General features: G+C 49.8%; 1 protein-coding gene and 1 long non-coding RNA gene across 2 annotated transcripts in view; one reads left to right on the forward strand and one right to left on the reverse strand.

The window, feature by feature from the left end:
* LOC116418980 overlaps window positions 1–24,272 on the reverse strand; it is a 71,712-nt gene that overhangs the window by 2,658 nt on the left and 44,782 nt on the right. The gene's annotated exons all lie outside the window — the stretch shown is intronic.
* WAS (WASP actin nucleation promoting factor) lies at window positions 13,205–20,869 on the forward strand. Its single transcript, XM_023201914.2, has 12 exons — window positions 13,205–13,404; window positions 13,702–13,842; window positions 14,971–15,057; window positions 15,159–15,261; window positions 15,375–15,416; window positions 15,510–15,563; window positions 16,221–16,395; window positions 17,490–17,532; window positions 17,736–17,889; window positions 18,096–18,508; window positions 18,761–18,875; window positions 20,549–20,869. Exons 1-12 carry the CDS (start codon window positions 13,273–13,275, stop codon window positions 20,602–20,604), a joined length of 1,515 nt encoding a protein of 504 aa, XP_023057682.1. The 5' UTR covers window positions 13,205–13,272; the 3' UTR covers window positions 20,605–20,869.

The following is a 24,272-nucleotide window of genomic DNA, read 5'->3' on the forward strand; positions in this document are numbered from 1 at the left end:
GGGGGGAAAAGACCCTTTAAATAATATTGTTTTTTTCTTTTTGAGAAAGAGTCTCACTCTGTCGCCCAGGCTGGAGTGCAGTGGCGTGATCTCAACTCACTGCAAGCTCCACCTCCCGGGTTCATACCATTCTCCTGCCTCAGCCTCCCGAGTGGCTGGGACTACAGGCGCCCACCACCACACCCAGCTAATTTTTTGTATTTTTAGTAGAGACGGGGTTTTACTGTGTTATCCAGGGTGGTCTCAATCTCCTGATCTCATGATCTGCCCGCTCGGCCTCCCAAAGTGCTGGGATTACAGGCGTGAGCCACTGCGCCCGGCTGGGGTTTTTGTTTTTGAGACAGGGTCTTGTCCGGCTGCCCAGGCTAGACTCCACTGGCACAATCGTGGCTCACTGCAGCCTTGAACTCCCAGACTTAACATGATCCTCCCACCTCAGCCTCCTGAGTAGCTGGGACCCATGCACCACCATGCCCAGCTACTTATTTTTTAATTTATAATTTGTAGAGATGGGGGTCTTCCTATGTTGCCCATGCTGGTCTCAAACTCCTGGGCTCATGCAATCCTCCTGCTTCGGCTTCCCAAAATGCTGAGATTACAGGCATGATCCATCGCAACTGGCCTGTGTTTTTTTTTTAAGAGATGGGGTTGGCAGGGCATGGTGATTCACGCCTGTAATCCTAGCACTTTGGGAGGCCTAGGTGGGTGAATCCCGAGGTCAAGAGATCGAGACCATCCTGGCTAACACGGTGAAACCCTGTTTCTACTAAAAACACAAAAATTAGCCAGGCGTGATGGCACACACCTGTAGTCTCAGCTACTGGGAGGCTGAGGCAGAAGAATCGCTTGAACCTGGCAGACGGAGGTTACAGTGAGCTGAGATCATGCCACTGCACTCCAGCCTGGGTGACAGAGCAAGACTCTGTCTCAAAAAAAAAAAAAGAGAGAGAGAGAGACAGTGTCTTGCTGTCACCCAGGCTGGAGTGCTGTGGTGCGATGATAGTTCACTGCAACCTCCAACTCCTGAGCTCAAGGAATACTCCTACCGCAGCCTCCCAAGTAGCTGGGACTACAGGCATGTGCCACCGCACTCAGGAGAAAACAATTTTTTTTTTTTTAGTGGAGACAGGGTCTTGCTATGTTGCCCAGGTGAGCCTCAAACTCCTGGCCTCAAGTGATTATCTTGCTTTGCCTCCCAAAGCATGAGCCATAGTGCCCAGCCATATAATAATATTGTATTAGAGAATGTTTTTGAAAATCTTCAGCAAAAATGATACTTCTTTGTATGAGGAGAGATTTCCAGCCACTCAGTGCCAACAAGTTCCTGATGGAGATTACAATTTAACATTATGGGCTTGGTTTTTGAAACCAGCTGAAAATTCCAACTACTCTTTGGCAATAGAAATAATTTTGTAATAGACTGAGCAAACATATCAAAACAGGTGATTTTTGGCTGGGTGTGGTGGCTCACGCCTGTAATGCCACCACTTTGGGAGGCTGAGGTGGGCGAATCACCTGAGGTCAGAAGTTCCAGACCAGCCTGGCCAACATGGTGAAACCTCGTCTCTACTAAAAATACAAAAATCAGCTGGGCATGGTGGGGCATGCCTGTAGTCCCAGCTACTCGGGAGGCTGAGGCAGGAGAATCACTTGAACCCGGGAGGTGGAGGCTGCAGTGAGCCAAGATCACGCCACTGCACTCCAGCCTGGCGACAGAGGGAGACTCCATCTCTAAACAAAACAAAACAAAACAAACAGGTGATTAAATAGTCTTTTTCTCTCTTGAAGGATTCTTTTCTTTTTTTTTTTTTTTGAGACAGAGTCTCGCTGTGTCACCCGGGCTGGAGTTCAGTGGCGCAATCTTGGCTCACTGCAACCTCCACCTCCCAGGTTCAAGTGATTCTTCCACCTCAGCCGGGTCCCGAGTAGCTGGGATTACAGGTGTGCACCACCACGACTGGCTAATTTTTATATTTTTAGTAGAGGCAGGGTTTCACCATGTTGGCCAGGCTGGTCTCGAACTCCTGGCTTCAAGTGATTTGCCCACCTCAACCTCTCAAAGTGCTGGGATCACAGGCGTGAGCCACCGCGTTCAGCTGATGGATGCTGTTCCCACATTTGAAATTTGCGCTTTAGCCAGACACGGTGGCTCACGCCTATAATCCCAGCATTTTCGGAGGCTGAGGCAGGCGGATCACCTGAGGTCAGGAGTTCAAGACCAGCCTGGCCAACATGATGAAACCCTGTCTCTAAAAATACAAAAAATTAGGTGGGTGTGGTGGTGGGCACCTGTCATCCCAGCTACTGAGGAGGCTGAGGCAGAAGAATGGCTTGAACCTGGGACGTGGAGGTTGCGGTGAGCTGAGATCGCGCCATTGCACTCCAGCCTGGGCAACAAAAGCGAAACTCTGTCTCAAAAAAAAAAGAAGGGCCGGGAGCAGTGGCCCACGCCTATAATCCCAGCACTTTGGGAGTGCCAAGGTGGGTAGATCACCTGAGGTCAGGAGTTCGAGATTAGCCCGGCCAACATGGTGAAACCCCGCCTCTACTAAAAACACAAAAATTAGCTGGGCATGGTGGCATCTACCTGCAATCCCAGCTACTCGGCAGGCTGAGGCAGGAGAATCGCTTGAACTCAGGAGGCAGTGGTTGCAGTGAGCTGAGATAGCACCACTGTACTCCAGCCTGGGCAACAGAGCGAGACTCTGTCTCAAAAAAAAAAAATTAGTGCCTCCACATTGGTTATTCAAACTAATAATTAGGTATTCAAATTGTATACCATCACTTGCCCACAGTATACCTTGTAGAGACACTTATTTGGTGAAAGTTCATAATTGCTTTAAAAACCTTTTTTGAATTTCCAGTAGTTATCACCACAATTTCTAAGACAAGAAAGGCTGCCGTGTCATCAGGGTTGGTTTCTGGTGAGGCCTCTCTCCTTAGCTTTCAAATGGCTGCCTTCTTGCTGTGTGGCCTCACATGGTCTTTTCTCCATGCATGAGCGTCCCTCATGTCTCTTCTTATAAGGACACCAGTCCTATTGGATTAGGACCCTCCTTTTATGACCTCATGTAACCTGAATTACCTCCCTAAAGGCCCTGTCTCAAATACAGTCACATTTGGGGTTAGAGCTTCAATATATGAATTACGGGAGGGGAGATACAATTCAGTCCATAGCACCCCCTTTGCAAACAATCTACCCCAAATGCATCTAATGATAAACAAGATGTTTTACTCCATTTACTTGCTTTGATTTCAGTACATGGTTTCTTCTGGGAAAATAAAATATTTGGGATGAAAAACGGGTCCAAAAGCTGGCTGGACCTCTATGGCTACTAACTGCCCTATAGGCTGGTATCTGTTTTTACTCTTTGTGAAACCTAAACCTACAGTAGGCTGTTCAGGGATACTACAAGTAGGTATTCAGAGAGATTCAGGCTCACTGCAACTCCACCTCCCAGGTTCAAGCGATTCTCCTGCCTCAGCCTCCCGAGTAGCTCCTGAGTAGCTGCGCCCGGCTAATTTTTGCATTTTTAGTAGAGACAGGGTTTCGCCACGTTGGCCAGGCTGGTCTCGAATTCCTGACCTCAGGTGATCTGCCCACCTCGGCCTCCCAAAATGCTGGGATTACAGGCATGAGCCACAGTGCCGGGCCCAGAGTTTCACTCTTGTTGCCCAGGCTAGAGTGCAATGGCGCAATCTTGGCTCACTGCAACCTCCACCTCCTGGGTTCAAGCGATTCTCCTGCCTCAGCCTCCCAAGTACGTGGGATTACAGGTGCCCGCCACCACGCCCGGCTAATTTTTGTATTTTTAGTAGAGATGGGGTTTCACCACCTTGGCCAGGCTGGTCTTGAACTCCAGACCTCAGGTGATTCGCCCACCTTGGCCTCCCAAAGTGCTGCGATTACAGGCGTGAGCTACTGCGCCCAGTCAGTTAATAACTTTTTTTTTTTTTTTTTGAGACGGAGTCTCGCTCTGTCGCCCAGGCTGGAGTGCAGTGGCCGGATCTCAGCTCACTGCAAGCTCCGCCTCCTGGGTTTATGCCATTCGCCTGCCTCAGCCTCCGTAGTAGCTGGGACTACAGGCACCCGCCACCTCGCCCAGCTAGTTTTTTGTATTTTTTAGTAGAGACGGGGTTTCACCGTGTCAGCCAGGATGGTCTCGATCTCCTGACCTCGTGATCCGCCCATCTCGGCCTCCCAAAGTGCTGGGATTACAGGCTTGAGCCACCGCGCCCGGCCCAGTTAATAACTTTTTAAAGCTTCCATGAGCAACTTACAGCACTCACACATACTAACACTACGTATATGTACATATTTATCACCTAATCTTCTGAAAACTCAATTGATCAAAAGATTATAAACACACATACTGCATTTTTCCCTAAGTTGCCAAACTTAGTCTCCTCCCCCCACCAACCCCCACCAAAAAACTCTCTTCAAGTGGCCCATAATAAAGATTTAAAGTGGGGTTGATGATGGTGATAAAATTCTTACTATTTAAAGGACTAAAAGGGCTACTGATTTATAAGGCAAGCTATATTTATTGGAATGTGGAATTTTTAGCATTTTATTCTATTCAAATAGGCTTTTTCTTTTATTCATAAGCTAAAGATTTTCTTTTCTTCCCTCTTGCCTTCTTTAAATTGTATTACTTTTGTTTGTGTTTCTCTAAAAGAGGTTATATAGTTTATTCTGTTTAACTGTACCATATTATAACCATTAGGGCAAGATCCCAAAGAAACACAATGCACCACTCACCTCCTATGGTGCCTGAGTGGAGGTACTAAAGTGAATGTTACAAGGCCAGCCACCCTCAGAAACATTCAGTGATGACTAAATGCTCATACTCTATCTGAACTTTTGATGTGTTGTACCCAGCTCTCTAATCCTCTGCACACACACTAAAAATAACGATCTTCCTCGGGACAATACCTGATACAAAGATCAGTGTGTGTTTTCAGCAGTGGAGGCAGCACTGGGCACTCTGAGTTTCCAAGCTAAGGGAAATTGGTCCCAGCTGGTGAAGGCAGATGCCTTAGGGGTCAGTCTTCCTAACGTTTTGGGCACCAAGTTAAAAGATCAACAGTCCCCCTTCCCTTCATCATGTGACTTACTCCAGGGCAATGAATTGGGTCCCCTCTGCTCCATCCCCTCTACTCCATCCCTATAAATCATACATTTATACATACTGTTACATACTTTATTTATTTATTTGTGAGACAGACTCTTGCTCTGTCACCCAGGCTGGAGTGCAGTGGCGCCATCTCGGCTCACTGCAACCTTCACAACCCGCGTTGAAGTGATTCTCCTGCCTCAGCCTCCCGAGTAGCTGGGACTACAGGCGTGCACCACCATGCCCAGCTAATTTTCATATTTTTAGTAGAGACGGTGTTTCACCATGTTGGCCAGGCTGGTCTCGAACTCTTGGCTTCAAGTGATCTGCCCACCTCGGCCTCCCAAAGTGCTGGGATTACAGGCGTCAGCCTCCGCGCCCAGCCTTGTTATATACTTTTATAATGCTTGTAATATATATTTCTATTCCAACTTTACATTCTATAAAATGTAAAGATTTCAACCTGTAAAGAGGTCAGTGGCTACCTCACCTATGATGTGGATTAAATAAGACGTGTCAACGCAGCCATCCTGCCCCAGCCGACCAGACCTTAATGCTCCAAAACCATCAGTATGAGCCTGCAAAACTGGGGAAAGTGTTTATTCCCTTACACACGATTCGCCAAAGGCCCTGGCGCTTAGGGCTTTTTCACTGCTGCCAACGTTGGACCGGCTTGTAAGAAGGAGTACAATTAATCTAACTTTGGTACACTGTATCCAGAGACCACAGGGCGCTCGCTCTGCGATTTATGGTGCGAGAAGGACCAGACACCCGCTGTGCCCGTCCTACTCCTGCAGATCAAACTCAAAGCCACACTTTCCGGAATGAGAAACTGGACAGTAAATGAACGCAGGAACCTTGGTGCCCAGGCAGAGAACCCCGCTGGGTTTGCTACGAAGGTTGCGGTGGAAGCGCCCAGCGCACCAGGCGCCACGGCCCGGTATGTGACCTCACTAACCTCCGCCAGCGCGAATCCTGTCCTGCCCCTCCCCGGGCGAACAACCTCACACGACGCAGCGGTGTGGGTACCAGCATCCGGAAGCGCAAAAGCACGGCTTTCCTGGAGCCCGGGCTCCGGACTGGCACCCACTGCGCATGCCCCAGAGTGACGACCAATGGGAACCCAGCGCGCAGGGTAGGAGGCGGGCCCGGGTCGCCACCGAGGAGCGCAACCACCAGACTTCGGTCATCGACCAATCAGAGCCCACCGGCACCCCCCACCCCCCACCCCGCGGCCCTGAGTCAATTGCCAGCTCTGGTGCGGGAGGGCCGGGTCAAGAGTTAAGCCAAAGGAGTAGGGGGCAACGCGGTGGGCGGGAGAGAGGCCAAGGGCCGCCCGGAGCGGGGGGAGCCGGAAGGACGGGACCAGCACTGGCAGACCCGGCCCCGCGCGGGGAAGGGGGCTCCTTCCTCCCCCAGTGCAAAACGGTGCGCCCAGGTTGGCTGCCCCTCCCCAGTGGTGCGGCCCCGGGTGGACGCTTCCGTGCGCGCGTCCCTGCCCCGCGCGTGGCTGGCCATTCCAGGCTGCGGGCTCCGAGGGTCGCACACGCTGGGGAGTGCACGCTGCCGGGGCCACACACAAGGCTGTGGACACCCCTAGGGTCACACAGACAAGGCTTTGGACACCCACACGGGCACACACATTGGGGAGTGGGCACTCCTGGGCTCACACAGACGGAGGTGCAGGGAGGTAGGGCGCGCCCGCCCAGGGGGAGTTGATGGTGGCTGAGGGTGAGGGCAAGGTAGGGACTGGTTCCCTGGCTGGTCCTGGTGGGGCCTGGCTGGGTCAGGGTTTTCCTGTGCAGGTGTGGGGAGTAGGGAGGGGCCCAGGAACCTGTCCCAGCCCTGGGGGGTCTGGGTGAGCCCCACAGAAGGGAGCTCTGAGATGGGCTTTGCAGCAGGGGAAAGAAAAGGGAGGTCGCGCGTACTGGCTTCCTGACCATCCACCAATGGTGGTGGAACCTGGAAGTCTGAGGAAGGAAGGTAAGGAGGCGCTTGAGGGAGGGGGGAATCTAGGCATCAGGGATGATAGTTCATTGATCCAAGTTACTCATCTATTTCATAAAAACAGCAACAGTAATGAATAATTATAACACGTGCCAAGCTCTCCTGATCACTTTACACGAATCATCTCACTGCGTCTTCACAACAACCTTAACTACTATTACCATCATTGCGTTCTGGAGAGACCTCAGGCCCTGTAGAGGTTACCAGAAGGCACACAGCTGAGAAGGGCCAGGGCCAGGGTCAGGCTGTGCACTCTGGACTCTGTGTTCTGACCACTGCGTCATTGACTCTACAGATGTCTCTGCTTTCTGTGTTCACCCTGTCCTCATTCCGCCCCCAGCAGGACCGAGGGAGGGCCCCTGAAGCATCCATTTGCCCACAGCACCAGTGAACTGTGTAGAACTCTCTGTGGGAGGGAGCTGACCCCTGTGCACCCTGAGTTGTTTTTCTTCCCTGGTTCTCCAGGCAGGGGCAGTGAACAAAGGACAGGGAAGCCTTATTGGAAGAGGGCAGTAAATCACAGCATAGCTATCCAGACTGTGCAATTACTTACTTACCGCATGCAGGGTCTTGTGCTAGGTGGTGGGGATACCGCACTGAACCAGACAGACAAGGGTCCTGTTCCTGCCTGCCCTCGGGGTGTGTTTTGGGAATTCCTCCTTGAGGGTGCTTTGGCATTGAATGGGCAGAGTTCTGGTGCTGGGGGGCAGCCCCACACCAGCAAGACTTGTAATGTACATGAATGTGAATGTCATTTCAGGATGGTAAAAGGAGGCCTCCCAAAATGTTTCTTATTAAAAGGGAGCATTGGATCTGAGGGGTGGGAAATGACACTTCCTTAGGTCAGGCCTGTCCCAGGAAGCACTCCTCAGTCAGGGGTAGGAAGGACCATGAGGATAGTACGGTGAGGGGAGGAGGAAGATGTAGCAACGTAAATTTTGCCATCTTGGCCTCAGTTTCATTTTAAAGGACAGCAGTTGGACGCTCCCCATGCCTAAGTCTCCTGCATGGATTCAGTCAGTGGTGGCCCAGGTGTGGAAGACACCCCCATGTCTTATTACCTACTCTGGGCTTGGGGTGTGGTGATCAGGATCTTGTAGTCAATATCTTCCCAACAAGAAGCAAAATAAGAACAAGATATAAACAGGAGATGATTCATCTGGTGCCCCTGGGGGTTGGAGGGGAAGGTGATGGGGTCCATCCTGGTTTTTGGGGGCTCCTGGTGTTTGCTGTATTACTGTGAAGTAAATTAACACTTCTGCTTCCAGCTGTGTGAACTGGCTTGCAATAGACCAACTCTCCTGCTGAGAGCAACCAGAAAAGCTGGATTAAAGTTCCTGTTTTTGTTTTTAAGTCTATTTGAAGGCCCAGGAGAGCAAATTATCTTTGAGGTCATCACCTCACCAAGTACTGGCATCCAGTGCAGAACAGCAAGAGTTGATGAGAACATCAGACTAGAAGAAAGGAGTGAAAAAAATTTAAATTTTTTAAAAAAAGAGTTTGTGGATACATATAAAAGTAATAAACCAGCTCCAAATTATTGATATCAATCAATGGAGTAATCAAAAAATATGAATAATATGAAAAGTGATATTAAAATGATTAGTAAATCACTATAGTCTATAATGGGAAAACTCATTCTATTAGGGACTAAAATAATAAAAATCTGCTTTAAGTTTCTCTCTCTCTCTCTTTCTTTCATTTTCAAGAGCCACGGTCTGGTTCTGTTGCCCAGGCTAGAGTACACTGAGGCAATCATGGCTCACTGCAGCCTTGATCTCCTAGGCTCAAGCAATCATCCCGCCTCAGCCTCCCCAACTACAGGCATATGCCACCACGCCCAGCTAATTTCTAAAAAATTATTTGTAGAGATGGGGTTTTGCAATGTTGCCCAGGCTGGTCTCAAACTCCTGGGCTCAAGCAATCCACCTGCCTTGGCCTCCCAAAGTGCTGGATTACAGGGGTGAGCTACCACGCCTGGCCTGCTTCAGGTTTTTGTGTTTTTTTTTTTTTTTTTTTAAGAGAAAAATATACATTTTACACTTGTCTGCTACTTAGAAATAAGAACAGGAAATATACGACTTAAAAAAAATTCATTCTCATACCTTGGTAATGAAATATCCACCTTTAAATGTTAATTTATAAAACAACCAGCACAACTAGCAAGGCTGTGGTGGCTCACACCTGTAATCCCAGCACTTTGGGAGGTGGAGAAGGGCAGATTGCTTGAGCCCAGGAGATCCAGACCAGGTTGGGCAACATAGTGAGACCTCATCTCTACAAAAAATATGAAAATCAGCGAGGCATGGTGGTGCACACCTGTAGTCCCAGCTACTTGAGAGGCTGAGGCAGGAGGATCCCTTGGGCCCAGGAGGTCGAGGCTGCATTGAGCCATGATTGCACCACTGCACTTCAGCCTAGGCAGCAGAGTGAGACTTTGTCTCAAAAATAAATAAATAAATAGTTAAATAAAATAACCAGCAGCTGCTCTGCCTACGGAGTAGCCAATTTTCATTCCTTTACTTTCTTAATACATTTGCTTTCACTTTATTCTATGGAGTTGCCCCAAATTCTTCCTTGTGTGAGATCCAAAAACCCTCTCTTAGGTCTGGATCAGGACCCCTTTCTGGTAACATCTTCCTGGCGAACCACAAAGGGATGATACTGAGGAGGCCCTCGACCCAAAGGAAATAGACTGCAGCACTGATTGGCCGACTTTGAACTGACCCTGCTTATTCCTGTGACCCAATCAGTGATCTGTGACGGCTGCTCAGAAGAAACAAGAGGGATGGACATTGCCTTTTGTTGGAACTCAGTTATGAGTGGCCCTCGACATACCAATGCTTGCTGAGCATCCTTCTACCCTGAATACAAGAGACCCTAATAGGCAAGAATATCATCACCCCTATTCCACCTGAAGAAGTTACAGAAGATGAATCTTCCTCCCTCTAAACCATCAGGATTAAGGGTTTCCTTGTAAAAGGGAAGGGCAAATATATCAGAGGCATATGAACCAGAGTGACTCCATCTTGAATAGGGGCTGGGTAAAATAAGGCTGAGACCTACGGGGCTGCATTCCCAGGAGGTTTGGCATTCTAAGTCACAGGATGAGATAGGAGGTCAGCACAAGATACAGGTCACAAAGACCTTGCTGATAAAACAGGTTGCAGTAAAGAAGCTGGCTAAAAGCCACCAAAACCAAGATAGCAATGAAAGTGACCTCTGGTCTTCCTAACTGCTCATTATACACTAATTATGATGCACTAGCATGCTAAGAGACACTCCCACCAGCGCCATGACAGTGCCATGGCAACGGCAAGAAGTTACCCTATATGGTCTAAAAAGGGGAGGAACCCTCAGTTCCAGGAATTGCCCACCCATTTCCTGGAAAACTCATGAATAATCCACCCCTTGTTTAGCATATAATCAAGAAATAACCGTAAGTATCCTTAGTCCAGCAGCCCAAGCTGCTGCTCTGCCTATGGAGTAGCCATTCTTTATTCCTTTACTTTCTTAATAAGCTTGCTTTCACATTAAAAACAACAACCAGAAAATATATCAGAGGCTTAGCGTCCCCTATTCAAGGGGACAGTTCTGGAGGCAGAGAAAGAGGTAGAAAGGTGAAGAACAAAAGACACAGAGGAGCAGAAGAATTTTATCTTAGCCTCCATGTGGCACCTCACAGCTTGGGAACAACAATTTCTCTCATAATTTTCCTCAGCTCCACCACTCACAAGCTGTGTGACCTCGGGCAAGGCACCCAAGCTCCTCTGGGCCTCAGCTTCCCTGTGAGTACAATGGGGCTGACAGTAGTGCTTACTTTGTGGGGTCATCTGTGAATGTGAAATGAGTTAATAAATGGAAGGCACTTAGAAAAACCTCTGGAGCCACTGAATCAAATTGGATATCATTATTGATCCCTCATTCAATTCTTCAATACCCATTTAGTGTAGTGTCATCTGTCCAGATGCAAGAGATACACCTGGCACATAGTGACTGCTCAGCGAGCAGTGTCACAATGAACACATGCAATGGCCTTGAAGGCCACGTCAGGGCTTGCCCTGATCGGCAGGTTGGAGGTGCTCCAGGACCGATGCTTAGCTGTGAGTGGGGATACGGGAGGGAGGTTGGAACTGCCACTGCAGAAGGAGCTCTGAACCTAGGTTCAGGAGAGAGGCTTTGAACCCGCACGTGTGGGGAGCCATGGAAGTTTCCAGGAAGGACTGCAGGTCCCACGTGGAGATGTGTCGTTCCTCCTTCAGGTACCTGGGAATGTCAGTCACGCCCCAGACCTGCTCAGCTCCCCCACACTGCTGTTCCTGTATCTGAGAGCTTCAAGTCCCCAAATGGCCTACCTAATACATGGGGAAACTGAGGCCTGGGGAGGCCCAGGGACTGAGCTAGCATTCACTTGTGGAAATAGTCTGGCATCACCTGAAGAAGTGGCATCACCTGAACACAGCAGTGTTGCTCCCAACAGCAAGAACCAGAAACAGCCCAAAGTCCTGTTACAGGAGAATGTGGACACCCAGGCTGCACATGCACACCACTGAATGCTGTATGGCAGTGGAAATAAATGAACAGCTACCGCTACAGGCAAGCAGGACTCATAGCAACAGCTGAGAGCGAAGGCATGAAGGGACGAGAACGTGCACTCACACCCGGCCTGCCTGGCTCGCACTCCGGGCAAAGGGATCAGAACAGTGCCTGGCACACACGTTAAGTGCTATGTGAGTGTTAAGATAAAACTAGGATGTCCAGTGGGGAGAAAGCAAGCCTTTGAAGATTATGTGCTTTTACAAACTTCAAGTGCAATGAAAACTAAACAAGATGTTGTTCAGGCATTCATATATTATATAAAATTCCTTTCTTTAAAAAAGGGATGCGCTGGGCACGGTGGCTCATGCCTGTAATCCCAGCACTTTGGGAGGCCAAGGAGGGCGGATCATGAGGTCAAGAAATCGAGACCATCCTGGCCAACATGGTGAAACCCTGTCTCTACTAAAACTACAAAAAAGTTAGCTGGGCGTGGTGGCTCGTGCCTGTAGTCCCAGCTACTCAGGAGGCTGTGGCAGGAGAATCACTTGAACCTGGGAGGCGGAGGTTGCAGTGAGCTGAGATCGCGTCACCGCACTCTAGCCTGGCGACAGAGTGAGACTCCATCTCAAAAAACAAACAAACAAACAACAAAAAAAAAAGATGATGAGCAGAAAGTAATTTGGGAGCTGCAGGGAGGCAAGGGTAAGGGATGGGGAAGTGAACCAGAGGCATATGCGTCATTGGCAGTGTCTAAGCACTCAGGATAGGCGTGGATCACAGGGGCTCACTCTGTAATAAAAGGAAAAGGGTTTTTGTTGTTGCTGTTGTTGTTGCTGTTTTTGAGACAAGAGTCTTGCTCTGTCATCATCCAGGCTGGAGTGCAGTGGTGCAATCTCAGCTCACTGCAACCTCCACCTCCCAGGTTCAAGCGATTCTCCTACCTCAGCCTCCTGAGCAGCTAGGACTACAGGTTCATGCCGCCATGCCTGGCTAATTTTTGTGTTTTTTAGTGGAGATGGGGTTTTGCCATGTTGCCCAGACTGGTCTCAAACTCCTGACCTCAAGTGATCTGCTCGCCTTGGCCTCCCAAAGTGCTGGGATTACAGGTGTGAGCTACTGTCCCCAGCGAAAAGGAAAAGTTTTAGTGTAGTAACCCTTCAGGACTAGGGGCCTCGGGCTTCAGCCTCAGGCTACCTGGGTGCTTTAGGAAGGAGGCCACCCAGGCCCATGGCTACTCCTTGCCACAGGGTGCCCTGCACACAGATGTGCTGCCAATGGCTAAGCTCTCACTGCCAGCCAGAGGGAAGAGGGTCTGAGCCAGTCAGAAGGAGATGGGCCTCAGAGAGTAAGAAAGGAGGAGGAGGACCCAAGCTGATCCAAAAGATGGGTCTAAGCAGTCAAGTGGAGGAGGGTTCCAATCTGATGGTAGAGGGCCCAAGCTCGGCCTAACGAGGAGGAGGCCAGGCCCACCAAGGGGCCCCTGGAGGACTTGTTTCCCTTGTCCCTTGTGGTTTTTTGCACTTCCTGTTCCCTTGCTGCTCACTGCGGAAGTTCCTCTTCTTACCCTGCACCCAGAGCCTCGCCAGAGAAGAGGAGGGCAGACAGCACCATGAGTGGGGGCCCAGTGGGAGGAAGGCCTGGGGGCCGAGGAGCACCAGCGGTTCAACAGAACATACCCTCCACCCTCCTCCAGGACCACGAGAACCAGCGACTCTTCGAGATGCTTGGACGAAAATGCTTGGTGAGCTGGGGATCTCCTGCCCCCGCCCGTCCCCACCATTTCTTCCTCTTCCTCTCCTCCTTCTCTCTCTTCCCCTCCTCCTGCTCCTCCTTCCCCTCTCCATCATCTTCTCTCCTAGACTCTCCTGTTATCATCCACCCTCCCCAGGAAGATCTCAATGTCTACTTGCCTTCCCTCTGGCTGCAGCTCTTCCTTCGGGCCCATGACTGTCATGAGGCAGGAAGGACCAGGTCTGGCTCCAAGACCTTGTGGCTACCCCTGACCAGACTCCACTGACCCCTGCTTTCCCCCTCCCAGACGCTGGCCACTGCAGTTGTTCAGCTGTACCTGGCGCTGCCCCCTGGAGCTGAGCACTGGACCAAGGAGCATTGTGGGGCTGTGTGCTTCGTGAAGGATAACCCCCAGAAGTCCTACTTCATTCGCCTTTACGGCCTTCAGGTGACCCCCACCCCCCGCCCCCGACTGGACTTGCAAGCCAGTTCTCAACCCACAAACCCAGATCTGTGTCCATATGTGTCCACAGTCCCAAGACCTCAGACCTCATCAGTGAATCCCTGAGCCCCAGAACCAAAGACTCATCCAGATGGCAAACTCTGGCTTGCCTTTCTAAGTCTGCAATGACTGGCCCCAGTCTCCGTATCAAGATCTCTAATGCCCCCAGTATTAGTCTGCTGCCTAAGCCTAATCTTTTCCACAAATTCCAATAAATGAGCACTGTATTTGTACCTGAACCTCAAATCTATTCTAAACTCAACATTTTGCATCCCAGGAATCTCTCATCAAAACTCCTGAACCCCAGATGTTTGCCAAGCTCCTAAGTCATAAATCTGTTCAACAAACCCCAAAGTTGAATATTCCATTGATCCTTGAACTCCAAATCTGTCCTTTTAAATCCACAGCACAGACCCCAGAATTCCCATATTAAAATTCCTGAACACTCAAATACCGAGGTAGTTCTTAAGCAAAAAGTCTTTTCCACGATTCCCCGACCTGAACTTTCTAGGTTTAAGCCCCAAATTCATCCTTCTAAACCCATAAAGATGGACCCAGCATAACTTCCAGATCCCAACGCTGTCAAATATTCACCAAACTCCTAAGCCATAACTCTTCTCCACAAACCCCAAATTGCACTTACTTTAGCTGGACCCTCCGCAAAACTCCCAAGTCTATGTGTCTGAACTTCAAATCTCACCTCCAACTCCCAGATACTAGAATCCTACCTGTCATGAATTGGGGCCGGGGTGGCGGGGGAGGGCATGGATTGAATCTATGAATGAGCCTCAACTTCCTAAGACTAGAGTCCTAAATTATGAAATTCAAGCTCCCAAGTCCCACATCTAGGGCCCCGAACCCCAAATCCAAACCTCTCACAAAAGTGTATGGCTCCCAGACTATACTCCACATCCACACCCTTAGATCCCAGCTCTCTGGTGTTGAGCTGGAAATCTCCAAACCAGACTATGAGGCCCCCAAATCCAGACACCCTGCTCCCTGCCCAGCTAACAAAGGCCTGCCACCCCCGGTGTGCCTCAGTGCCACTGTGCCTCCCACCCTACACCTCTCCAGGCTGGTCGGCTGCTCTGGGAACAGGAGCTGTACTCACAGCTTGTCTACTCCACCCCCACCCCCTTCTTCCACACCTTCGCTGGAGATGTAAGTGACCAACCAGCCCTCGGGCCTCACTTGGGGTGTGGAGAGGAGATGGGAAAGCTGCGGGGGGACCTGGGAGGTGGATGACCCCAAGATATGTGCAGGACTGCCAAGCGGGGCTGAACTTTGCAGACGAGGGCGAGGCCCAGGCCTTCCGGGCCCTGGTGCAGGAGAAGATACAAAAAAGGAATCAGAGGCAAAGTGGAGGTGAGGAGGCCACAGGGGAGGAAAGGAAGTTGGGCAGAGGTGAGTGCAAGCGTGGGGAACTAGAAAAGTTCCCTCTCATGGTCCTGGCTCCCAATCCATCTGTCTATCCACAGACAGACGCCAGCTACCCCCACCACCACCACCAGCCAATGAAGGTGAGAACTCTAGTGCAAGTAGCAGTAATAAGGGGCTAGCCCAGGAACCTGTGGCAGGGTTGTGATAGCTCTCTACACATTCTATCTTCCCAGAGAGAAGAGGAGGGCTTCCACCCCTGCCCCCGCACCCAGGTGGAGACCAAGGAGGTGCGTGCTGATTCTTCCCTGTGTCTCTGGATGGACGGGTGGGTAGGTGGAAGAGTGGATGGAGGAATGAGCAGTTGGATGGGTGCGTAAGTGGGTGAATGGATGGGTAGATGGATGGGTATGTGGATGGACGAGTGGGTGCATGGATGTGTGGATCGATGGATGGGTGGATGGATTGGTGGTAGATGGCTGAGTGGAGGGATGAATTGATCGGAGGATAAAAGTCGAAGTAGATAGATGCATAGGTGAATGGGTATGTGGATAAATGAATGAAAAGGTAGATGGATGACTGAGTAAATTAGTGAATGAGTGAATGAATGAACAGTGAATAAACGACTAAATGACAAATTTCAGTCAGTGAAGAAAGCATGATTGAATGAAATCAAGAGTAAATGAAAATTTTAACAAATTCACTAGTCAATGAGCCAGTGAATGATAAAGCATGAGGGAATGAAAAAAATGAATGAATCAGTGAATGTATGAATTGTTTGCGGGATCCACCCACTTCTCCACAAACCCTACTTGAACCCTTCACCCACAACCTCTATGGCCATCCAACACACACACAGATTTCCCCCAAGGCTTCCGTTTCTTGCCCCTGTGCTTTGGTTGGTTGGTAAATGGGTCAATGGGCCAACCACCCTATTTTCCCCACAGGCCCTCCGGTGGGTCCGCTCTCCCTGGGGCTGGCGACGGTGGACATCCAGAACCCTGACATCACGAGTTCACGATACCGTGGGCTCCCAGCACCTGGACCTAGCCCAGCTGATAAGAAACGCTCAGGGAAGAAGAAGATCAGCAAAGCTGATATTGGTGCACCCAGTGGATTCAAGTGAGAACCAGTCCCCAGTGGGCCCACAGATTCCTGGGGGCAGAGGGGCAAATGAACAAGTGGACAGCTGAGTGGATGGAAGGAAGGGCAGATGGCTGGGTGGCTGAGTGGGTAAATGAGTGGATGGATGGGTAGGTGCAGGGCTGGGTCTAGGGAGAGGTAAATAAGGCACCAAGGGTACAAAATTTAAGGAGGCACTCACACTCAGAGGCATGTAACTGTAATTCCTGACTCTGAGAGTGAGTGACTCACTTAAATTTTGCACCCTAGGCACCTCACTTGCCTCACCCTGGGCCCACTCTGGGTGGGCTGTTAGGGGAGCAGGTGGGTGGGCAAGTGAATGAATGGATAGATAGATGAGGCAGATGATGGATGAGGGGGGCTGGTGGGTAGGTGGGTGAGTGGATGGGTGGATGGATGGATAAATAAATGGATGAATGAATGGGTTGAAGAATGAATGGGTAAGTGGTTGGACGGACAGGTTGATGGGTGGATGGGTTGATGGGAGGTGCGTGGGTAGATGGATGGGTGAGTGGATGAGTGTGTGGACAGATTGATATGCAGGCTGATTGGCTCACAGACAAGGTGGATGGGGATGGTACAGGTGGACAGATATGTGGATGAATGGACAGTTCAATGGATAAGTGAACAGAAGTGTGTGGTTGCATGGGTAGAAAAATGAGTGAATGGATAGATGGAAAGGTGGGCACATGGGTAGGTGGATGGGTGGATGGACAAGTGTGTGTGAGGACAGATTGGTGGACAAATGGGTGAACACACATACATGGGCAGATAGTTGCAGAGACAGATGTATGGACAGATCAGTAGTCCAACAGATGAATGTGAATGAATAGGTGGACAAATGCATGGGTGAATAGATGGGGAAAGAGGGATGGGTGGATGGATCAGCACCACAAACTATGAAGCCCTTCTAATTCCATAACTGCTGCCCATACTCATTCATTCATTCAGCCTCATTCATTAATTCTGGCCCCTCAGAGTCTCTCTGGGCAGGAGAGGGCAAGAGGGCTTCACTACGAAAGGAGGGAAGGAAGGGCAGTGGGGATTCACTGCAGTCTCTTCACCTCTCCCAGGCATGTCACCCATGTGGGGTGGGACCCCCAGAATGGATTTGACGTGAGTAACTTCAGAGTCTCTTGGACTCCACTAAACTTCCCCCCACCCTTCCAAAGACCACTGCTGAGACCCCATCCCCAGACCGTGCCCTTCCCACACCCCTCTCAGATCCCTTGCTGGGATGAACCCAACGACAATCTGTGTCGCTGCTCTCCTCGCCTTATTCCTCTACTCCCGCCCCTGGCCTTTTTCCTCCTGGGCAGGTGAACAACCTCGACCCAGATCTGCGGAGTCTGTTCTCCAGGGCAGGAATCAGCGAGGCCCAGCTCACCGATGCTGAGACCTCTAAACTTATCTACGACTTCATTGAGGACCAGGGTGGGCTGGAGGCTGTGCGGCAGGAGATGAGGCGCCAGGGTGAGCCCCTGCTTCCATACGTTCGCTTCTCCAGCCCTAGCAGCTCATAGCTAAGAGATTCACTAAGTCACTCAGTCCTTATGGGAGCACCTATACTGCTTCAGTCAGGAGTTGGTCAGTGGGGGTACCCATTTTACAAATGAGCAAAACTGAGGCTCAGAAGAAATCAATGAGAGTTACAGCTATGTGTTATACTCCCTCCACAGAGCCACTTCCGCCGCCCCCACCGCCATCTCGAGGAGGGAACCAGCCCCCTCGGCCCCCTATTGTGGGGGGTAACAAGGGTCGTTCTGGTCCACTGCCCCCTGTACCTTTGGGGGTTGCCCCACCCCCACCAACGCCCCGGGGACCCCCAGCCCCAGGCCGAGGGGGCCCTCCACCACCACCCCCTCCAGCTACTGGACGTTCTGGACCACCACCCCCACCACCCCCTGGAGCTGGTGGGCCACCCATGCCACCACCACCACCACCACCACCACCGCCACCGCCACCCAGCTCCGGGAATGGACCAGCCCCTCCCCTACTCCCTCCTGCTCTGGTGCCTGCGGGGAGCCTGGCCCCTGGTGGGGGTCGGGGAGCGCTTTTGGATCAAATCCGGCAGGGAATTCAGCTGAACAAGGTGAGGACAGGTAGGATGGAAGATTGGGGGTCTGGAACTCTGGGGTACCTGTGTAAGTCAGGATACCTGAGGGCTGAGGCCAGGACTGAGGAGAGTGCCAGGCCTTGGGGATTCAGTGATAGGGTGGAAAGGTTGGTGGGAAGCCTTGAAGGGTACTGGAGTGTGTGGGAGGGAAAATATTGATGGAGGGGCGGGGAGAAATGCTCCTTTCCCAGGCCCTGAGCCCTCTGTGCTGACCCCTGCCTGCTGCAGACCCCTGGGGCCCCAGAGAGCTCAGCGCTGCAGCCCCCACCTCAGAGCTCAGAGGGACTGGTGGGGGCCCTGATGCACGTGATGCAGAAGAGGAGCAGAGCCATCCACTCCTCCGGTGAGCTGATCCTGCCAGGGCCTCAAACCTGGCTCCCAGGGCTAGCACTGGCCTCAGAACAATCCCAGCAGTCACCACCAATAGTGACATCAGCCCCATCTGTTGACAGCATTAACATGAATCTCGTGTCAGCCTCCTTTTTGACAAAGTTAACATTAAGTCATTATGTGACAATAACATAATTAACTCCAACTTTGACAATAATATTAACATTAATGCCAGGGTGTGTCCACAATATTAATGTCATTCCCACACGTTCAGTACTATTAACATCAGCTGGCAGGGCATGGTGGCTCATGCCTGTAATCCAGGAACTTTGGGAGGCCAAGGCAGGAGGATCGCTTGAGCCCAGGAGTTCGAGACCAGCCTGGGCAATATAGTGAGACCTCGTTTCCATAAAAACTAAATTCGAAAAAAAGTAGTTGAGCATAGTGGTGTGTGCCTGTGGTCCCAGCTACTTGGGAGGCTGAGGTGGGAGGACTGCTTGAGCCTGGGAGGTCAAGGCATCAGTGATCCATGATTGTGCCACTGCACTCCAGCCTTTTTTTTTCCTCAAAAAAAAAAAAAGAAAAAAAAATCAACCCATTATGTGATGACAATATTATGAAGAACACCATTGTTGACAATAATATTAATTTTAATTCCATGTGTCAACAGATTTACATTAACTCATTATGAGATAATACAATCTAATCTTTTTAAAAACATTTTTGAGACAGGGTCTCGCTCTGTGTCCCAGGCTGGAGTACAGTGGTGCAATCATGGCTCTATGCAGCCTCAACCTCCCAGGCTCAAGCGATCCTCCCACCTCAGCTCCCAAAGTTGCTGGGACTACAGGTGTGTGCCACCATACCCAGCTAATTTTTGGTGCTTTTTTGGTAGTGATGAGCTCTCACTACCAAGCTCTCACTACTCTCATGTTGCCCAGGCTGCTCTGCAACTCCTGGCCTCAAGCGATCTGCCTGCCTCAGCCTCCCAGAGTGCTGGGATTACAGGCATGAGCCACCACGCCGGACTGTTAACCTAATCTTTTTATAATAATGTTACTATTACTCTCTTAATCTGTCAGCAGTACTGTCACCAATCCATTATATGATGCAAATATTAATATCAACCTACTATAGGAACTTCATCTTTTGACAACGAATTTTTTTTTCTTTCGAGATGAAGTCTTGCTTTGTCTCCCAGGCTGGAGTGCAGTGGCGTGATCTTGGCTAACTGCAACCTCTGCCTCCTGGGTTCAAGCGATTCTCCTGCCTCAGCCTCCCGAGTAGCTGGGACTACAGGCGTGCCACTACACCTGGCTAATTTTGATGATGTTATTGTCATTAACCCCATTATGTGTCAAAAATATTAGCGTTAACCAGACAGGAAGCAATAATATATTATCACATCTTTGCTAATAATATGTAAATTTACCCTATTATGTGATAAATAGGTTAACATTAACCCTTTGTTTGACAATATCTCCACTAACCACATTTTTGACAGCATAAACTTCAACTCCAACTAGAACTCAGATCCCAACTATAATTCCTCTCTTGTCCCAAATGGAAACTGTAACTCGCCCTCCTCTAGCATGAGACCTCAGACTCCCAGGGTCCAGTCCTCACCTCCCAGGCCCTATGAAGCCCCCGACCAACTTCCCAGGGCATCTTTCTCCTTCCTTCCAGACGAAGGGGAGGACCAGGCTGGCGATGAAGATGAAGATGATGAATGGGATGACTGAGTGGCTGAGTTACTTGCTGCCCTATGCTCCTCCCCACAGGACATGGCTCCCCCTCCACCTGCTCTGTGCCCACCCTCCACTCTCCTCTTCCAGGCCCCCAACCCCCATTTCTTCCCCACCAGCCCCTCCAATGCTGTCATCCCTGCCTGGTCCTCACAATCACCCTAGCAATCCCAAGGCCCTTTTTATACAAAAATTCTCAGTTCTCTTCACTCAAGGATTTTTAAAGAAAAATAAAAGAATTGTCTTTCTGTCTCTCTATAAATCTCAGTCTGTTTACATTCCAAATGTGGGAATGGGGTCCCTTTCCTCCAAAGTCCCTTTTATTCATTTGTCCCATTTTATTTATTTAGCCTTACATGTATATATTCATTCATTCATTCATTCCCTCAGTCATTTAGCCTGTATTTCTTTGTTTCCTTCTGCCCCTCTGTCTTTCAACATTTACTGCCAGGTACTATTTTAGGGGCTAGGAATCAAGCAGTGGAAAAAAATGCAGACAAAAATTCCTACCCTTAGGGGGTGAAATCCACATTCTAGGGGAAGAGACAGACAAGAAACAAGAAATCAAATAGAAATAAAAGATAGTGGCCGGGCGCGATGGCTCAAGCCTGTAATCCCAGCACTTTGGGAGGCCGAGACGGGCGGATCACGAGGTCAGCAGATCGAGACCATCCTGGCTAACATGGTGAAACCCCGTCTCTACTAAAAAATACAAAAAACTAGCCGGGCGAGGTGGCGGGCGCCTGTAGTCCCAGCCACTCGGGAGGCTGAGGCAGGAGAATGGCGTGAACCCGGGAGGCGGAGCTTGTAGTGAGCCGAGATCCGGCCACTGCACTCCAGCCTGGGCGACAGAGCGAGACTCCGTCTCAAAAAAAAAAAAAAAAAAAAGAAATAAAAGATAGTTGCAGATCATGATAAATGCTGTGGAGTGGTAAGGCAGAGATACAGACGAAACAACATTCAGATGGAGCAGTCAGGGAAGGTCATTTGGAGTAGGTGATGGTGGTGCTGGACCTAAAGAGAGAGAAATGTCGGCCCAGTTAATATTTGGGGAAAAGGGGTTCCAGGCAGAGGGAGCAACCACTGCAAAGGCCCTGAGGTGAGAAAAGGCTTGGCATTAGACCAGACGTCATGCATTTAATTATTTTTTAAAAAATCATTCAATTGGCTGGGTGCAGTGACTCATGCCTGTAATTCCAGCACTTTGAGAGGCCGAGGTGGGCAGATCACCTGAGGTCAGGAGTTTGAGACCAGCCTGGCCAACATGGCAAAACCCCGTCTCTACTAAAAAATACAAAAATTAGCTGGGGATGGTGGTGCACACCTGTAATCCCAGCTCCTAATGGGGGCCGAGGCAGGAGAATTGCTTGAACCCGGGAGACAGAGGTTGCAGTGAGCCGAGATCGCGCCACTGCACTCTAGCCTGGGCAACAGAGCGAGACTCCGTCTCAAAAAAAAGAAAAAATCATTCAATCAACACAATACTAGATTAAAAGCATACTCAATGACCAGACCTCCTCATTCTCCATGCCCATAACAACTCACACACCAGGATCTTGATGGGCAGGATCCCCCTCTCATTTTTAAAAGTTGGCTCTGCCCAGTTCCCAGTTCGAATCAAGCACTAGCCAATTGCAATGGAAGAGGAAAAGACTTAATAATCAGACAGATCTGCTCTAGGACCCAGGAAAGATGCCTCACCTCTGAGCTGTGGTTTCCTCATCTATACAATGGAGATAACTGATTTCTAACTGGGATCCCACAGAGTCACCTCTCTGCCTCCTCCAGGGCTTGCTCTCCCAGAAATAAAGGAGTAACTCAAAAGTGTCCTTGGCATTTACAGCTATTTCGAAGGGCATAATTAGAAATTGCTGCACATCAAAGCCTAAAATTGAGCTCCCTGCCCCTTCCGATTTCTGAAATCTGGTGAATTCGAGATCTCAGACATCCTACCTTTAGAGAAGGAGAAAAGGAGAAAGGTAGGGGGGAGGAAGATAAAGTGAGGGAGACTCCAGAGAGGGCAGCCTTCTTCTGTCTGCAACAGCAATGGAAGAATTTGTAGGTGGAAAGGGGAACTCCCCCAAGCTAGAGAAGGAGGGAGTCTCAGGTTTCCTTTAATTCATTTTTCTTTAATCCCCAACACCACTCCCCACCCCACCCTGATGAGGTCCCCAGATGGGCACTGAGTCTAGGAAGGATCCGTCAGTATCATTTATCCCTACTCCCAGTTCCCCACGGAAACCTCAGAAATCCAGTGTTCTGGTTGGCCGGGCGCAGTGACTCATGCCTGTAATCCCAGCACTTTGGGAGGCCGAGGTGGGCAGATGACGAGGTCAAGAAATAGAGACCATCCTGGCTAACATGGTGAAACCTCGTCTCTACTAAAAATACAAAAAATTAGCCGGGCGTGGTGGCACATGCCTGTAGTCCCAGCTACTTGGGAGGCTGAGGCAGGAGAAATGCTTGAACCCGGGAGGCAGAGGTTGTGGTGAGCCGAGATCACACCACTGCACTCCAGCCTGGGCAAGAGAGCGAGACTCTGTCTCAAAAAAAAAAAAAAAAATGTGGTACACACAATGGAACATATTTGGCCATAAAAAACAATGAAATCATGTCTTTTGCAGCAACATGGATGGAACTGAAGATCATGAATTTGAATGAAACAACTCAGAAACAGAAAGACAAATACTGAATCTTTTCACTTATAAGTGGGAGCTAAATAATGTGTACACATGGGCATAGCATGTGGAATGATAAACAACAAAGTCTTGGAAGGGTGGGGAGGTGGGAAGGAAGTAGATGATGAGGAAATTACTTAATGAGTACAATGTGCATTATTCAGGCTATGGATACAGTAAAATGCCTGACTTTACCACTACACAATGTAACAAGATTATGCTTGCGGCCTGGCGCTGTGACTCATGCCTGCAATCCTAGCACTTTGGGAGGCCAATGCACATTATTCAGTTGATGGATACAGTAAAATGCCTGACTTCACCACTACACAATGTATCCATGTAAAAAAATTACACTTGTGGCCGGGCGCTGTGGCTCATGCCTGTAATCCCAGCACTTTGGGAGGCCAATGTACATTATTCAGATGATGGATACAGTAAAATGCCTGACTTCACCACTACACAAAATATCTGTGTAACAAAATTACACTTGTGGCCTGGCATAGTGGCTTACGCCTGTAATCAGAGCACTTTGGGAGACTGAGGCAGGTGGATCACTGGAGGCCAGGAGTTTGAGATCAGCCTGGCCAACGTGGTGAAACCCCATCATCTCTACTAAAAACACAAAAATTAGCCAGGTGTGGTGGCACACGCCTGTAATCCCACCTACTCAGGAGGCAGAGGCAGGAAAATTGCTTGAACCTGAGAGGCAGAGGTTGCAGTGAGCCAAGATCACGCCACTGCACTCCAGCCTGGGTGACAGAGTGAGACTCTGTCTCAAAAAAAAAAAAAAAAAAAAAAAAAAAAAAAAATTACACTTGTACCCAATAGATTTATACAAAACAATTAAATGCTTCTGAGATCTGGCTAAATGGTTGCTCAGCCTGCATTCTGGTTCCACATGTAGGTCTGCTTGTGAAAACTCATTACAGTGTTCACCCCTGGTCTGTGTACCCTTCTGTATTTGTGTTACACTCCAATCTGAGGTTT

The sequence above is a fragment of the Piliocolobus tephrosceles genome, chromosome 12, assembly GCF_002776525.5.
Source record: "Piliocolobus tephrosceles isolate RC106 chromosome 12, ASM277652v3, whole genome shotgun sequence".
Lineage (NCBI taxonomy): Eukaryota > Metazoa > Chordata > Mammalia > Primates > Cercopithecidae > Piliocolobus > Piliocolobus tephrosceles.

Bases quoted from the DNA above. Each gene is read 5' to 3' on its own strand.
- WAS (XM_023201914.2), top strand. From the start codon at position 13,273: ATGAGTGGGGGCCCAGTGGGAGGAAGGCCTGGGGGCCGAGGAGCACCA. The intron at 16,396-17,489 runs GTGAGAACCAGT...CACCTCTCCCAG, and splicing joins GGTGCACCCAGTGGATTCAA to GCATGTCACCCATGTGGGGT. The intron at 18,509-18,760 runs GTGAGGACAGGT...TGCCTGCTGCAG, and splicing joins AGGGAATTCAGCTGAACAAG to ACCCCTGGGGCCCCAGAGAG.